The sequence below is a fragment of the Lepidochelys olivacea genome (assembly GCF_965140295.1).
Source record: "Lepidochelys olivacea isolate rLepOli2 genome assembly, chromosome: 5".
Lineage (NCBI taxonomy): Eukaryota > Metazoa > Chordata > Testudines > Cheloniidae > Lepidochelys > Lepidochelys olivacea.
The window spans coordinates 121,641,207-121,658,507 of NC_140415.1; the positions used below are offsets into that span (position 1 = coordinate 121,641,207).

At 55.2% G+C, this 17,301-nt stretch overlaps 1 protein-coding gene across 1 annotated transcript in view; it reads left to right on the forward strand.

Moving 5' to 3' along the window:
* The first annotated feature begins 242 nt into the window (after window positions 1-242).
* UGCG (UDP-glucose ceramide glucosyltransferase) overlaps window positions 243-17,301 on the forward strand; it is a 39,587-nt gene continuing 22,528 nt past the window's right edge. Inside the window, exon 1 of the mRNA XM_084629113.1 lies at window positions 243-530. Coding sequence (XP_084485239.1) covers window positions 433-530 — 98 coding nt within the window. The 5' untranslated portion in view covers window positions 243-432. The remainder of the gene's footprint in view (window positions 531-17,301) is intronic.

Sequence of the window (17,301 nt, forward strand, 5' to 3'; positions counted from 1 at the left end):
TCGCGGGGCCGTGACATCACCGCCGCCCTCGCCGTGACGCCCGCCTCCCCCGCGGGGATCCTCGCCCCTCATTCCCGCCCCGCCCTCCTCAGACCAGACACCCCGCGGCAGCCTGCAGACAGGGAGAGGGGCAGGGCGGTGCGGGGCTGCCAAGCGGATGGCGTCACTGCGGGGGAGGGCGGGGCGACGAGCGGGGGCGTGGCCTTGGCGGGTGACAGAGGGGCGGGGCGGGGCGGCGCGGCGCGGCCCAGGGGTGCCCGCGGGAGGCGAGCCGTTTCGCTCAGTGCGCGAGCAGTGGCCGGGTGGAGCGCGGCGCGGCGCGGCCTGTCAGGCGGGCGCGGACCGAGGAGGGGACTGCGGAGAGTAGGCGCCGGCGGCGGTCGCAGCGGCCCGGCCAGCGCTTCTCGCGGCGTGCGCGGCCCCCGGGGGGGGATGGCGCTACTGGCCCTGGCCTTGGACGGACTCGCCATCTTCGGGCTCATCCTCTTCGTCGTGCTGTGGCTCATGCATTTCATGTCCATCATCTACACGTAAGTGCGGCCGCGGGGCTGGGCCGGGGTCCTCGCCGCTTCCCCCGGGGCGGCGCCGCCCAGCAGCGAGGGGGGCTCGGCCCGACCGCCTGCCCCTGGGCGCTGAGGTGGACTCGCCGCAGCTCGCTCCCCGCTCCCCGGCCCGGGAGCGAACGGGCGGGGGCATTGCTGATTGATTCACTTCCCTCTGGGGAGCGTCGTTTGCCTCTCGCCTGGGCAGCCTCCCTTTCCTGGTTCGCGGGGAACCGCTCTGCCCTGCCCCGCCCCCCCCGCCCCCACCTAACCTCCCCCACCGGCACATCCACCCCCCCACACACTGGCTCCCCTGAGCCCCCCCCCCCGATACTGGCTCCCCTGAGCCGGACCCGCCCCCCACTTGGCCCCCCCCCCCGACACCTGGCTCCCGTGAGCCGGACCCGCCCCCCCCCCCAGGCCGCCCCCGACACTGGCTCCCCTGAGCCGGAGCCGCCCCCCCCCCCGACACTGGCTCCCCTGAGCCGCCCCCCACCTAGCCCGCCCCCGACACCTGGCTCCCCTGAGCCGCCCCCCCCCCCCGACACCTGGCTCCCCTGAGCCGGACCCGCCCCCCACCTGGCTCCCCCCCCCCGACACCTGGCTCCCGTGAGCCGGGCCCGCCCCCGACACCTGGCTCCCCTGAGCCGGACCCGCCCCCCCCCCCCCCGACACTGGCTCCCCTGAGCCGGACCCGCCCCCCCCCCCCCCCGACACTGGCTCCCCTGAGCCGGACCCGCCCCCCCCCGACACCCGGCTCCCCTGAGCCGCCCCCCACCTAGCCCCCCCCCCGACACCCGGCTCCCCTGAGCCGCCCCCCACTTAGCCCCCCCCCCCGACACCCGGCTCCCCTGAGCCGCCCCCCACCTAGCCCCCCCCCCCGACACCCGGCTCCCCTGAGCCGCCCCCCACCTAGCCCCCCCCCCCGACACCCGGCTCCCCTGAGCCGCCCCCCACCTAGCCCCCCCCCCGACACCCGGCTCCCCTGAGCCGCCCCCCACCTAGCCCCCCCCCCGACACCCGGCTCCCCTGAGCCGCCCCCCACCTAGCCCCCCCCCCCGACACCCGGCTCCCCTGAGCCGCCCCCCACCTAGCCCCCCCCCCCGACACCCGGCTCCCCTGAGCCGCCCCCCACCTAGCCCCCCCCCCCGACACCCGGCTCCCCTGAGCCGCCCCCCACCTAGCCCCCCCCCCCGACACCCGGCTCCCCTGAGCCGCCCCCCACCTAGCCCCCCCCCCCGACACTCGGCTCCCCTGAGCCGCCCCCCACCTAGCCCCCCCCCCCCGACACCCGGCTCCCCTGAGCCGCCCCCCACCTAGCCCCCCCCCCGACACCCGGCTCCCCTGAGCCGCCCCCCACCTAGCCCCCCCCCCCCGACACCCGGCTCCCCTGAGCCGCCCCCCACCTAGCCCCCCCCCCCCGACACCCGGCTCCCCTGAGCCGCCCCCCACCTAGCCCCCCCCCCCGACACCCGGCTCCCCTGAGCCGCCCCCCACCTAGCCCCCCCCCCCGACACCCGGCTCCCCTGAGCCGCCCCCCACCTAGCCCCCCCCCCGACACCCGGCTCCCCTGAGCCGGACCCGCCCCCCACCTGGCTCCCCCCCCCGACACTGGCTCCCCTGAGCCGGACCCGCCCCCCACCTAACCCCCCCCCAACACCTGGCTCCCGTAAGCCGGACCCGCCCCCCACCTAACCCCCCTCCCCCCGACACCTGGCTCCCCTGAGCCGGACCCGCCCCCCCGACACCTGGCTCCCCTGAGCCGGACCCGCCCCCCCGACACCTGGCTCCCCTGAGCCGGACCCGCCCCCCCGACACCTGGCTCCCCTGAGCCGGACCCGCCCCCCCGACACCTGGCTCCCCTGAGCCGGACCCGCCCCCCACCTAGCCCCCCCCCGACACCTGGCTCCCCTGAGCCGGACCCGCCCCCGACACCTGGCTCCCCTGAGCCGCCCCCCCCAACACTGGCTCCCCTGAGCCGGACCCGCCCCCCACCTGGCTCCCCCCCCCGACACCTGGCTCCCGTGAGCCGCCCCCCCCCCCCCAACACCTGGCTCCCCTGAGCCGGACCCGCCCCCCCCCCCCCCCGACACTGGCTCCCCTGAGCCGGACCCGCCCCCCCCCCCCCCACACTGGCTCCCCTGAGCCGCCCCCCCCCCCGACACCCGGCTCCCCTGAGCCGCCCCCCACCTAGCCCCCCCCCCCGACACCCGGCTCCCCTGAGCCGCCCCCCCCAACACTGGTTCCCCTGAGCCGGACCCGCCCCCCACCTGGCTCCCCCCCCTGACACTGGCTCCCCTGAGCCGGACCCGCCCCCCACCTGGCCCCCCCCCCGACACTGGCTCCCCTGAGCCGGACCCGCCCCCCACCTAACCCCCCCCCAACACCTGGCTCCCGTAAGCCGGACCCGCCCCCCACCTAACCCCCCTCCCCCCGACACCTGGCTCCCCTGAGCCGGAGCCGCCCCCCCGACACCTGGCTCCCCTGAGCCGGAGCCGCCCCCCACCTGGCCCCCCCCCGACACCTGGCTCCCCTGAGCCGCCCCCCACCTAGCCCCCCCCCGACACCTGGCTCCCCTGAGCCGCCCCCCACCTAGCCCCCCCCCGACACCTGGCTCCCCTGAGCCGCCCCCCCCCGATACTGACTCCCCTGAGCCGCCCCCCCCCAACACTGGTTCCCCTGAGCCGGACCCGCCCCCCACCTGGCCCCCCCCCCCCGACACCTGGCTCCCCTGAGCCGGAGCCGCCCCCCACCTGGCCCGCCCCCCCGACACCTGGCTCCCTTGAGCCGGAGCCGCCCCCCACCTGGCCCCCCCCCCGACACCTGGCTCCCCTGAGCCGGAGCCGCCCCCCACCTGGCCCCCCCCCCGACACTGGCTCCCCTGAGCCGGACCCGCCCCCCACCTGGGCCCCCCCCCCCGACACTGGCTCCCCTGAGCCGGACCCACCCCCCACCTAACCCCCCCCCGACACCTGGCTCCCGTAAGCCGGAGCCGCCCCCCACCTAGCCCCCCCCCGACACCTGCCTCCCCTGAGCCGGAGCCGCCCCCCACCTAGCCCGCCCCCCCGACACCTGGCTCCCCTGAGCCGGAGCCGCCCCCCACCTAGCCCGCCCCCCGACACCTGGCTCCCCTGAGCCGGACCCGCCCCCCACCTGGCCCCCCCCGACACCTGGCTCCCCTGAGCCGGACCCGCCCCCCACCTGGCCCCCCCCGACACCTGGCTCCCCTGAGCCGGACCCGCCCCCCACCTGGCCCCCCCCGACACCTGGCTCCCCTGAGCCGGACCCGCCCCCCACCTGGCCCCCCCCGACACTGGCTCCCCTGAGCCGGACCCGCCCCCCCCCCCCCGACACTGGCTCCCCTGAGCCGGACCCGCCCCCCCCCGACACCCGGCTCCCCTGAGCCGCCCCCCACCTAGCCCCCCCCCCGACACCCGGCTCCCCTGAGCCGCCCCCCACTTAGCCCCCCCCCCCGACACCCGGCTCCCCTGAGCCGCCCCCCACCTAGCCCCCCCCCCGACACCCGGCTCCCCTGAGCCGCCCCCCACCTAGCCCCCCCCCCCGACACCCGGCTCCCCTGAGCCGCCCCCCACCTAGCCCCCCCCCCCGACACCCGGCTCCCCTGAGCCGCCCCCCACCTAGCCCCCCCCCCCGACACCCGGCTCCCCTGAGCCGCCCCCCACCTAGCCCCCCCCCCCGACACCCGGCTCCCCTGAGCCGCCCCCCACCTAGCCCCCCCCCCCGACACCCGGCTCCCCTGAGCCGCCCCCCACCTAGCCCCCCCCCCCGACACCCGGCTCCCCTGAGCCGCCCCCCACCTAGCCCCCCCCCCCGACACCCGGCTCCCCTGAGCCGCCCCCCACCTAGCCCCCCCCCCCGACACTCGGCTCCCCTGAGCCGCCCCCCACCTAGCCCCCCCCCCCGACACCCGGCTCCCCTGAGCCGCCCCCCACCTAGCCCCCCCCCCGACACCCGGCTCCCCTGAGCCGCCCCCCACCTAGCCCCCCCCCCCGACACCCGGCTCCCCTGAGCCGCCCCCCACCTAGCCCCCCCCCCCCGACACCCGGCTCCCCTGAGCCGCCCCCCACCTAGCCCCCCCCCCCCGACACCCGGCTCCCCTGAGCCGCCCCCCACCTAGCCCCCCCCCCCGACACCCGGCTCCCCTGAGCCGCCCCCCACCTAGCCCCCCCCCCCGACACCCGGCTCCCCTGAGCCGCCCCCCACCTAGCCCCCCCCCGACACCCGGCTCCCCTGAGCCGGACCCGCCCCCCACCTGGCTCCCCCCCCCGACACTGGCTCCCCTGAGCCGGACCCGCCCCCCACCTAACCCCCCCCCAACACCTGGCTCCCGTAAGCCGGACCCGCCCCCCACCTAACCCCCCTCCCCCCGACACCTGGCTCCCCTGAGCCGGACCCGCCCCCCCGACACCTGGCTCCCCTGAGCCGGACCCGCCCCCCCGACACCTGGCTCCCCTGAGCCGGACCCGCCCCCCCGACACCTGGCTCCCCTGAGCCGGACCCGCCCCCCCGACACCTGGCTCCCCTGAGCCGGACCCGCCCCCCACCTAGCCCCCCCCCGACACCTGGCTCCCCTGAGCCGGACCCGCCCCCGACACCTGGCTCCCCTGAGCCGCCCCCCCCAACACTGGCTCCCCTGAGCCGGACCCGCCCCCCACCTGGCTCCCCCCCCCGACACCTGGCTCCCGTGAGCCGCCCCCCCCCCCAACACCTGGCTCCCCTGAGCCGGACCCGCCCCCCCCCCCCCCCGACACTGGCTCCCCTGAGCCGGACCCGCCCCCCCCCCCCCCCACACTGGCTCCCCTGAGCCGCCCCCCCCCCCGACACCCGGCTCCCCTGAGCCGCCCCCCACCTAGCCCCCCCCCCGACACCCGGCTCCCCTGAGCCGCCCCCCCCAACACTGGTTCCCCTGAGCCGGACCCGCCCCCCACCTGGCTCCCCCCCCTGACACTGGCTCCCCTGAGCCGGACCCGCCCCCCACCTGGCCCCCCCCCCGACACTGGCTCCCCTGAGCCGGACCCGCCCCCCACCTAACCCCCCCCCAACACCTGGCTCCCGTAAGCCGGACCCGCCCCCCACCTAACCCCCCTCCCCCCGACACCTGGCTCCCCTGAGCCGGAGCCGCCCCCCCGACACCTGGCTCCCCTGAGCCGGAGCCGCCCCCCACCTGGCCCCCCCCCGACACCTGGCTCCCCTGAGCCGCCCCCCACCTAGCCCCCCCCCGACACCTGGCTCCCCTGAGCCGCCCCCCACCTAGCCCCCCCCCGACACCTGGCTCCCCTGAGCCGCCCCCCCCCGATACTGACTCCCCTGAGCCGCCCCCCCCCAACACTGGTTCCCCTGAGCCGGACCCGCCCCCCACCTGGCCCCCCCCCCCCGACACCTGGCTCCCCTGAGCCGGAGCCGCCCCCCACCTGGCCCGCCCCCCCGACACCTGGCTCCCTTGAGCCGGAGCCGCCCCCCACCTGGCCCCCCCCCCGACACCTGGCTCCCCTGAGCCGGAGCCGCCCCCCACCTGGCCCCCCCCCCCGACACTGGCTCCCCTGAGCCGGACCCGCCCCCCACCTGGGCCCCCCCCCCCCGACACTGGCTCCCCTGAGCCGGACCCACCCCCCACCTAACCCCCCCCGACACCTGGCTCCCGTAAGCCGGAGCCGCCCCCCCACCTAGCCCCCCCCCGACACCTGCCTCCCCTGAGCCGGAGCCGCCCCCCACCTAGCCCGCCCCCCCGACACCTGGCTCCCCCTGAGCCGGAGCCGCCCCCCACCTAGCCCGCCCCCCCCGACACCTGGCTCCCCTGGGACCCGCCCCCCACCTGGCCCCCCCCGACACCTGGCTCCCCTGAGCCGGACCCGCCCCCCACCTGGCCCCCCCCGACACCTGGCTCCCCTGAGCCGGACCCGCCCCCCACCTGGCCCCCCCCGACACCTGGCTCCCCTGAGCCGGACCCGCCCCCCACCTAGCCCTCTCCCCGCACATCAAACCCCCCCCCCCCCCCGACAACTGGCTCCCTGAGTTGGACCCGCCCCCCCACCCAGCCCTCCGGCACATCCACCCCACCCGACACCTGGATCCCCTGAGCCGGACCTGCCCCCAACCTAGCCCCCACCCGACACCTGGATCCCCTGAGCCGGACCTGCCCCCAACCTAGCCCGCCCGCGACACCTGGATCCCCTGAGCCGGACCTGCCCCCAACCTAGCCCCCACCCGACACCTGGATCCCCTGAGCCAGATCCGCCCCCCACCTAGTCCCCCTCCCGCACATCGACCCCCCCTCGACACTTGGCTCCCCTGAATCGGACCCACCCCCCACCCTGCCCTCCGACAAATCGATCCCTCTTGACACCTGGATCCCCTGAGCCGGACCCGCCCCCCACTTAGCCCCCCCGACACATGGAGCCCCCTGAGCCGGCCCCGGCCCCCTCACTTAGCCTCCCCTACATGAACCCCCGAGCTGGCCTCCCGATGTTTGGATCTCACAAGTCAGACCCGCCTTCCCACCTAGCCCCCCACTCCAACCCATGGATTCCCCATAAGCCGGACCCCTCTCCCTGCACACATGTGACTTGGATCCCCCGAGCTGCATCACCCCCAGCCTGCCCCCTCCTGACACCTGAACCCCCTTGAACCTGACAGCCCCCTTTACATGCCTTCCCCGAGCTGTCTGCCTATTGACACCTAACACATGCACACCCATGATACGTGCACACGCGTAACCCTGCTGCTACGCCTGCCCTTTCATAAGATATACACACACACCAGTGAGTCTGCTCTCATTGTTTACACACACTTTAGCCTACACCTGCAGAATACACACTCACCCACCCACACACACCCATGAGCCTGCCTCTTCTTGCCCTAACACATCTCAATTGTTAAATATGTGAGTTTGCCTTTTGTTTGGGGCTCTATTCCATGCAACTCTTGGCCTTCGCCACCGTACTTTCCTTTCTTATGTACTGACCTTACAGTGATAGGTATGTGATTTTTCATTCTCTTTTTTTGTTGTTGTTACATTTAAAATTTTTGTTTGGTGGCATAGCCTTGTGGCAGGAACCTTTGGTTTCTTGTGTGGGTCTCTTGGGGACAGCAGTCATAAAATGTTATGTTGAGTATTCTTTAGAAGGATGCAAATAGCAGCTCAGTCTTAAATAGCACACAACATTGAACAGTCTTAATTTTAGTGGTATGTACACTGACAAGGTTTCTCAAGATAACTTATAATGGCAGGTGGAATGAATACTGGTCTGGATCTGCCTAGATAACTAGCTCTGAAGAGAAGAGGTGCTTAAAAAGAGCTGCCTGCTACTGTTTATTTCCTTTTTATTATTATTATTATTTATTATTATGATTGACCAAGCATTTTTGCTGGGGCTTTGTGCAGAAGTTGATGTGTGTATGTAAAACAGGGGAGAGAAAATTAAGAGATCGGTTCCTTTTGAATGCAATCAAATTATTGTTCAAATAAAAGTCCAAATTTACCTTATAATGACTGCAGCAATGTATTGGTTACTGCAGTTAGATTTTCCTATAGCTGTTGTAAAATATACTGTAAGAGAGTATCAAAGGTTCTGATGGTAGTAAATGATGCAAGTGTTCTTTTCTTGTTTTTGTTTCATGTTTTGTGATGTTTGTGCCATCAAGGACTCCTATTTTGCTCACTCAGCCACACCACAGTTAGTTGTCTGGGGTAAAATCCTGGCCTCAGTGAAATCAGTGGCAAAATTCCCATTGACTGCAGTGTGGCCAGGATTTCATTTCTGGCTGACTGAATTATGAAAACCCTCATAGAATATCAGGGTTGGAAGGGACCTCAGGATGGGTCATCTAGTCCAACCCCCTGCTCAAAGCAGGACCAATCCCAAATTTTTGCCCCAGATCCCTTCAAGGCCCCTTCAAGGATTGAACTCACAACCCTGGGTTTAGCAGGCCAATGCTCAAACCACTGAGCTATTCCTCCACGCTATGAGCATTAATAATTTTATTGTAATTCAATTGCCTTTAGCTTCCATATTCACTCAAGAAACCATACCTTTTTTCCTTGAAAGTTAACTGTACAGAAATGGTGTGGCTGTTCTCTGAAGTTCCTGCAGGAGCCAGATACTTTCCTGCAAGACTCCCATCAAAGTCAGTGAGAGTTCTGAAAGCAAGGGATTGTAGGATTGCAGCCTTAAACATCAAACACCAAATGGTTTCAATCTGTGGAACTGAAAGTTACTTAAATTGAACCTGGGAGGTTGGGGAATGTTCATAGTCTTGTTTGGACAGAGTTAAATTTCTGTTAAATGTATCTTTGATTGAAGCACTCTACTGTGTTTCTCTCCTCTTTCCCCCTTCCAAAAAACAACAACAAAACCCAACCAACCCACAACAGCCCTTCATCCTGTAATTCTGTAGTTGTAGTCAATTGGACAGTCTTTCACTCTGATTCAACAAGATACTTAAGTACATGCCTAATTTACAGCATGTGAATACTCCCATTCCCATGCTTAAAGTTGCATACGTGCTTAAGTACCTTGCTGAATTGGGGCCTCTTCTCCTAGTGCCTTCAGGAATTGCCTGTGTAAAAGTCCTGTCAGCAGGTTTCCATTACAGGGGTTTTTGATGTGGCTTCTTTATAAACATGTACGTGTGTGTGTGTGTGTGAGATATCCACAGGGATGAATTTTGGCATACAGGATTTGAGTCAGGGAACAGTTCTAATACACAATATTTGGTGAAGAGAAACTAGAACAATTTTCTCAAATTTGAGTGGCTTTCTTTCTTTCTTTCTTTTTTTTTTTAAATCAATTGGGTCACACTGTGGCCTTATAGCTCTTGAAATTAAATAAACCATCAAAGATGAAAATCTTAAGTAGCCACTGCTGTTGTCATGGCAAATGGCCATTTTTATAAAACTACTTAATACATGTGATTATAAAATAATAATGGTTTGTTAGGACCATTGAGGTAAGCCCAGTCCTCAGGAAGACTCCCAAGGTTTGGCCCCCAAGGGTTGAATATAGTCTGCATGTATTATTTTTAGGCAGGTTTAAAGATGTGAGCCATTTCAGTCAAGCCCCATGCAGAGTTATCTGCCATGAATCCCTTGTGCCTACCTGGAGACTATTTGAAGTCAGTAAAGACTGCACATACAGGCAGGGGTCCAGCTGCTGATCCAGTAGCAGGATTGTGGTCTACCATTGTAGACTACCTAAATATGTTAATTTGAGAGACTAAAACATGTTGCTTTTGAAATAACTTTAAATTATGAAGCTATGTGATGCTATGTGTAGATAAGGTAGACATATTTAACAGAAAATGAATGCATAGCAAAGGAGAAGTTAGCTTCTGCAGTGTGTATGATGTAACGATGAAAAATGTGAGTCTGAGTAACACTGGATTTATAGTTGTACTATTTTAATGCTAATTACTTACATTGATCGTGATTGAAATTGTGTATGCATAAATAATGTTCTTTTAACATAGATTTATTTATTTATAAGCATATGGTTAAGAAATGCTTGAATTAAGATTGCCAGTGTATCCTTAATTTGCCCCCCCCTTTGTCCCTGTGTATTTGCATGATGATAGTCTTTAATTACATGATGACATACTATTTTTTAAAATTCATTCCTTCTGTCACTGTTGTTGGTAAGACGCCTGCCTCATTTGCTGCAGAAGTTGGAAGATGTGTGGTGAATGAGGCAGGGGATTGCAGGAAGAGATTGGATGGTCTTGTGGGTAAGGAAATTGAATGCTACCCTGGAGAATTGGATCTTATCCTTGCCTGAGCCATAGAGTACCTGTGTGGTGCTGGGCAAAATCACTTAAATGAAAATGTTCACAATAGCTGCTCATTTTTTGTATACCCAACTTGAGAGACCTGCATTTGCAGTTTTGAGTTCTCAGTGCTCCGGCAACTGAGTGCAGTAGGAGCTCTGATCTGAACATACATTGTGCCATAATATGCTACATATTCTGAAAAATTGGGTCCTAGTCTTCTAAAATTGGGCACCCAAAATAAATTGGCACGTTCAGCTTTAAACTGTGTCTCAGTTCCCCATGTGGGAAATAGGGATAACAATACCTCCTCACCTCACAGCGATGTGAAGATAAATGTATTAATCTTTGTAAAGAACTGAGGTCCGACAATAAGAGCACCATGAGGAAATGAATAATAATTCTATATTCAGTGTAGTGCAATAAATAATCCATGAGCCCCTGCAACTGCATGTCTGTGTATGTAATTGAGTAGCTATCCAGTCAGTGAGCACTGTCCAGCCTGTGCATTGAATAAGTTAGGGGTCCTTTGGAAAAAATAGTATGTGATCATGTAATTAAATTTGGCCCCTTATGTATATGCATGATGCAGTCTTTAAGGTTGCATGGGTTCTTCCAAACTTCTGAGTGCTTGACTTTACAACCTTAATGTTATTTTTAAAGTAGTGTTTTATTTAATGTAAAAGCTTAAAAATCGAAAATAAATTCCATCACATGGAACCATATTGACTCCGCATGTTTCATTAGTGAGGCTGGAATCTTTAACTGCATGGCACAGTCCTCAAGCATGTGAGCTACAGAGTAACTGGTACAGCTGTTATCTTCTGTGTGGACCTGCCTCTAGAGGGAGATGGAGACACACACTTTGCCTTTGGCTTTCACAGCAGTTTGGTAGGCACCAAAGGAATGTTGAAATTCAAGAATAATGGTTTTGATTCCAGATTATGTAGGGGAGTGATCTCTAGTGGTCACAGCCCTTCAGTTCCTGGCTTCCTCCACTCCTGCCTGATTCATGCCCCTGTTCCTGACTGCCCCAGCTCCTGCCCCTTCTCATCTTGATCTGTTCTTGACCCTCTCCCCTCCCTGCCTTGCATCTCTTCCCCCTCACCCTTCTGAATCTGAGTCAGGCCACTTATTCCTTCTCCATGTTGCCTGGGCACCAGCAAGGAAATCATTGGCAGCACAGGAGAGACAGTCTTTCAGCTCAGTTCTGGTGCCACAGCAGCTGGCAGGGAAAATCCAGCTCATCCTCTCATACTCTGGGGTGGAGCACACTCTTTTGCTCTGCGTGGATGGTGCGTGTGCAAGTTGGTTGCAGATAGAAGCTGTGAGGGGGTGGAACATTCTCAAAGGAGATGGAATCTTTGGATAATTTCACTGCCAGATCCAAAGTCTCTATGAAGCATGCATAAGATAAGGAGTACTTGTGGCACCTTAGAGACTAAGCTCAAATAAATTGGTTAGTCTCTAAGGTGTCACAAGTACTCCTTTTCTTTTTGCAAATACAGACTAACATGCATGTTACTCTGAAACATGCATAAGATGAGATTCTCCCCCCCCCCCCCCAGTTTTATAATTTGTTGAAATCTGGACAGATTTTCTTGGGGAAGGAAAAAGGCTTATCTCTGTCACCCAGGTGACCCCCTGCCAAATTTCAGGCCCTTGCATCAAAGTAGGAAGGCAATTGAGCGTTTCAGGGAAATGGTTGAATTTTGGGGCTTATCTTTTTAAGGACTGAAACAGTGTATCCTTCTCTAACCTCATTCTTGGATACAGCTGAATTTTTTCCAAATTTAGGCTCAAATTTTCCATGCTTGTTTGCCTCAGACTGAGTTTTTCGGCAGTTATATGTAACTGAAAGCAGGGTTTTATAAAGTGTCAGGCAGCCTTTACTATAGGTGTTGTCACCTGTAGTATTTTCTTTCATTCTTCAGTGCTTTGCTGCAGAAATTTTGAGAGAAGTGAAAGCAAGGTAGGAAGGATAGACTTATGGTTAAGGCACTGGACCAGGACTTTAAAGACTTGCATTCAGTTCCCAGCCTTTCTACAGACTCCTTGTGTGATCTTGGGCAAGTTGTTTAATATCTGCGCCTCAATTTCCCATCTATAAAATGAGGCTGATACTAAATAGAGGTATTGCAAAGATAAATTCAATAATGTTTATAAGGTGCTCAGATAACAGTATTGTGGCTGTAGAAACTGTGACTATTGTTGGTGTGTATGCCTAAAATAACTTAAGGGGGAAGATTTCCCTACCACTGAAATTTGATTGAAGTAGTTATCCTACTCTTAGACTAGTTAGTATAGGTATGAAACCTGGTTTATTAGTTCTCCAGGCTCCATGCAACATTAAAATATAATGGAAATACATTTAGGGCCAAATCCTGCTCCAATTGACTTCTGTAGGAGTTTTTTGCCCCTGATTTCAATGGAAACAGGATTTGTCCCACTGTATCTAACTCTGTGTATGCACTAGAGCTTAAGTCGGTGTAAGTTTATGTCACTCAGGGATGTGAATAAGCCACCCCCCTAACGTAAGTTACATGGGCCTAAGTGTTGGTGTGGATAGCGTTATGTCAGTGAAAGGACTTCTCCCGCTGACATAGCTGCCACTACTCACGGATGCTGGAGTAAAAGTGATATGTTCTAAACACGTACAGTCTGCAATTTACAGTGGAGCTTCCTGGAATCTAGAAATTGCTATAAGAAAAAGAGCATGGTAGACTTTCAAAGTGGCATGACGCAGCATTGCTATGCCAACAGAATTTGTTGGAAAGCACGTTATAGCAAAATGAAAATTAGTGACGTTTAAAAGGAAATAGCTGGTCGTGTTAGTATATCATTGCAAATAGTCTTTCTCTGCTTGGGGAAAGCAAAGCTAGATTATCATTATTAGCACTAGTGCCACTACATAAGGCATTGATGCAAATATTGCCAACCTTTTCTTCCCTTCCCCCTCTCAATGAAAACCAGCCAACTAAACAAACCCTTTGTAGTGCAGCTACGAAGTGTACTGAGCGATTGATTACTGTATTTTGAATCCTGGTTGAATCCAATGTACTTCAAATACAATTAGATATAAAGACCATTGATCAATTTACTACAAAACAGTCGCATGTATAGATTATTAAAGCAGAGTTAATGTGGGATATTGAAACTTAGAATTAGTAGCCATCTACATTCCCAAGCGCAGAACTATTTTGCATAATCAGTTCATTGGTGAAATTCTGAATTCTTTACAAAGAAGTCTTATAATATCCCCACTTTTGCTGTGAAAAGCAGCTATTGCAATTATTACTGCAAGGGATTCTACAGAAAAGCCATCCTTAAGCAAAATCCGAAGTTAATTTCAAGTTATGGCATCAGGGTGGATTTGATTTAAATCTTAGTTTAAATCACTAGTCAGGAAGACTCGATTTAATCATGGATTTCTACATAAGTGCGTTCTTGTTGGTTGTTATAACCTTAGTACGTATTCATTACAACTCAGAGATAGATGTAGAAGGTACACACATTCCAAATAAATCACATTTTTAGAAGGTACACACTATAAATTCTTAATGTGATTTATTTGGAAAACTTTTCAGATTAGTTTTTTAGTTATATCAGAAAATGAATGATTGTTTCGTTATTTCATTTACCAAAGGTAATTGAAGCAGATATTTATGAAGTCATTGGGAGGTGAGCTATCTCCGATTCAACAGGTTAATCATCATTAATATTTGGAAGATTTTCTTGCCCTGCTGTGTTAGGAGGAGAACATCACCAGACAGACATTTAAATTTGTTTTAACTAAAACAACAACGTTATGTATTCTGGATTTTTTTCTTCAAAGCAAACATAATATTTTAATAAAACAAGCATATGAATGTTTGAATTTAATTAAACATTCAAGTTTTTTAAAATCAGGTTTGTTTTTATTCAAATTGTTTAACTAAAATAGTTAAATGAAATATTTAAAAAAACAAAACAAAAATCAAATCAACTATGTCAGCCCGGTCAACATGAGAAACTTAAAATATTGGCTTCTGCAACTAACTCAGTTGTTTTCACCTTCATTTTCCTGCTTGTTCATAATCTTGAAAAGAAAAACAAGCTTTCCTGCTTTTTCAGGTCCCAAACGATTTCTCAGTTTGGAGTGAAATAGTCTTTCTACACCAGCAGAAGAAGCTACTGCTGTTAAAAGTGAGATTATCACTTCAATAGTCTCTGAATCCAAGTGCTTAAGTGACTTCCACCAGTTCACTGTTGTGACTTTCTTTAAAACATCATCAGCAAACATATATTTCTTGAATGGTTCTTATTCCCAAACTGGGTCTCTTTTAAGGCCTGCTGCCATAATAGATTTTCCCTTCTAATGAGAGAATGGAATGGTAAATCTCAAATCAACGAAGGCTAGACTCAGAAAGACCTCAAGGCTTCTGGAATATACTGCTCAAACAGTTTCACTTTTGTTTCTACTGCCGTCCCTCCCTTCTCACATATATCTCCAGACTTCTCCTTGTCGAGATCTATTCTGCCCCAAAAATCTTCTATTCACTGAACTTTTTGAAACTTTGCACTTTTAGAAAGAGGTAGGGGATTGACCCTGTGTACACAAATTTGCAGAGGGACAATAGGATTGAGGTCTGTTATTTCTCACCTCTCTCTCTCTATTTATTTATTCATTCATTCATTTATTTATTTATTTTAAAACATTTTTGCTGTTAACAAGCATGTTATCTCTGAAGACACAAATCCATAGTTTGAGAACTGCAAAACTAAACATCTCTGATGGTATCTTCTAGACTGAGCACTGAGTCCCATTGGGCAGATAGAAAGATTAACCTAAATAATCTCTACAGAAGCCCCTGGAACCCCATAAGATTGGGTCCTAATCAATGAACTAGTGGAACTCATTTACAAAACTTTTCTTAAACATTACATGACTACATTCTTTCATACTATAGAATTAGAATTTATAATCCCTATTCCATCATGCGATATCTTTGAGCTATAATGTATCTTAATTAAAACTATCTTTAGAGAGGTTTTTTCCCCTCAAAAAGCATTTTATTATAAATCCAATTTAAATAAAAAAAAAATTTTTAAGTCATTTATTTTTGTCCACCCTGTATGGTATTGAATGTACATTCCCAATTCAGTGCTCTTTATTCCCTGGCCCGGTAACATAGTGCATTTTATGAGTGAGGCATGTTAGAAGTACTACACATGTAACTCTGGAAATACTTCACTTTGTTGTTGGGTACCTTAGCGATTGAAAATAAATTCCATCACATGGAACCATATTGACTCCCCACATGTGAGCTACAGAGTAACTGGTAAAGCTGTTATCTTTTGTGTGGACCTGCCCTAATCCTAACCCTAAAACTTCCAGACCTTATGCTAGTAGTGTTATTGATATCTTGACATTAGTCGACAGATGCTTGTAACTGTTCTTTAAAGATTATTTGCCAAGCATGATAAAACCATCTGTATTTGGGTAATTTCTGAAGGAATAGTATAATTCTGTAATGAAAATTCTCAAACATTTAAAAAGTATCCTTATTAAGGACATGTAGGTTACTACTTCAGCTGAAAGACCTAGCAGCCATTGTGCTATGGCAAGTTTCTAACATTTGCCCCAACAATTTTTTCCATTTTTATGGACAAGCATGTTCTGTTAGACTTAAAATGGGGATGTTAATTCTAGACTTTTTTTGTTGGGATGGCTTGAGTAACATTTAGAAAGAGAGAATTCATTGTGTCTTAGACTGGACAGTGATATCTTATTACCCAGGCATCTGCCCTCAAAAGCATTTGTCCTTTTTCACTCTCAGAAAAGGAAAGCTACTTTAGAGTCAGCAAGATGAGTAGTGGTTCCTTCCATAGGCTAAGACAGGGGTTAGGATAAATGTTGCAGATGTCGTTACAATAACATGCCCAATAGTAGTGTTTCAGGCATCTCAATGTTTCAAATCTTCTGGCTCTTAATCAGAAAATCTCATAAACCAAGAGGAATTTCAGTACTCAGTGCAAATGAATATAAAGTGATAGGTACACTATGCAAGCTTCATGAGAGGATTGGTTTCCATTATTCCAACTGTTTTTGAACTGTACTTGTCAAAAACTTGTTGTCATGAGAACTGCTGCTAAAGTGATAAAGAATGAATTTTTTTAAGTTGGAGAAAAAAACAATTACAGAAGATCTGTTCTTGTTTTCTTGGATGGATTAAAAAGTCTTTCCCATCCCTTGGTTTTTCTTTCTGAACTAAGTTACCCATTGAGAAAGGGATAACATGCTTGTTTGAAACACTGTCTGCTCATGTGAAAGTAATTAGAAAGCAACAAATTAAGGAATAGTTGCTTTATGTGCAAAGATGCTATGGGAAACAGCAGATGTCCTCAGATTCAATTCTGTGGTCACCTGATTGACTCGGACATTTGTACACCTTCTGTGACTGAAATTCAGATAACCTCAAATAGGTCAGGCCATTGCTGCAGCTTGGTAGGAGTTACTTGACCACCCTCTTCCACCCCCACCCCCCACCCCGTCCCCGAAGCAATGAATAGTATTGGGAGGATGGGTTTACTGGACACCTGTTGGCAGCCAATGCTGCTGCAGTAAATTGCCACTTCATGGGATTGACAGTGTGATTTTACACAAAAAATGAGACACTTAAAAACTAGAAAAGATTTGTCTTTCAAACACTGTGAAACTGAGATTTGAGGGCTTGGGTTTTTGTTGTTGAGCAGTCAGCAAAAGGAAATGAAGTTCACCATGTGTGCTGTCTGGTATACAGAGCAAACAGTGTATTAAATTTTGGACTGTGGCTTTTTTTAATATGGAGAATCATGCCGAGTATTTGGCTTTGTGAATAAGATGTCCAGGAGAATTTGTAGATGTGGTATAGACTTGTCAAAGACCTGTGGCATCTATTTCAATGGAATGCTTTAGAGATTGATTATACAGGTATTAGTAAAATACTGTATATTGGCT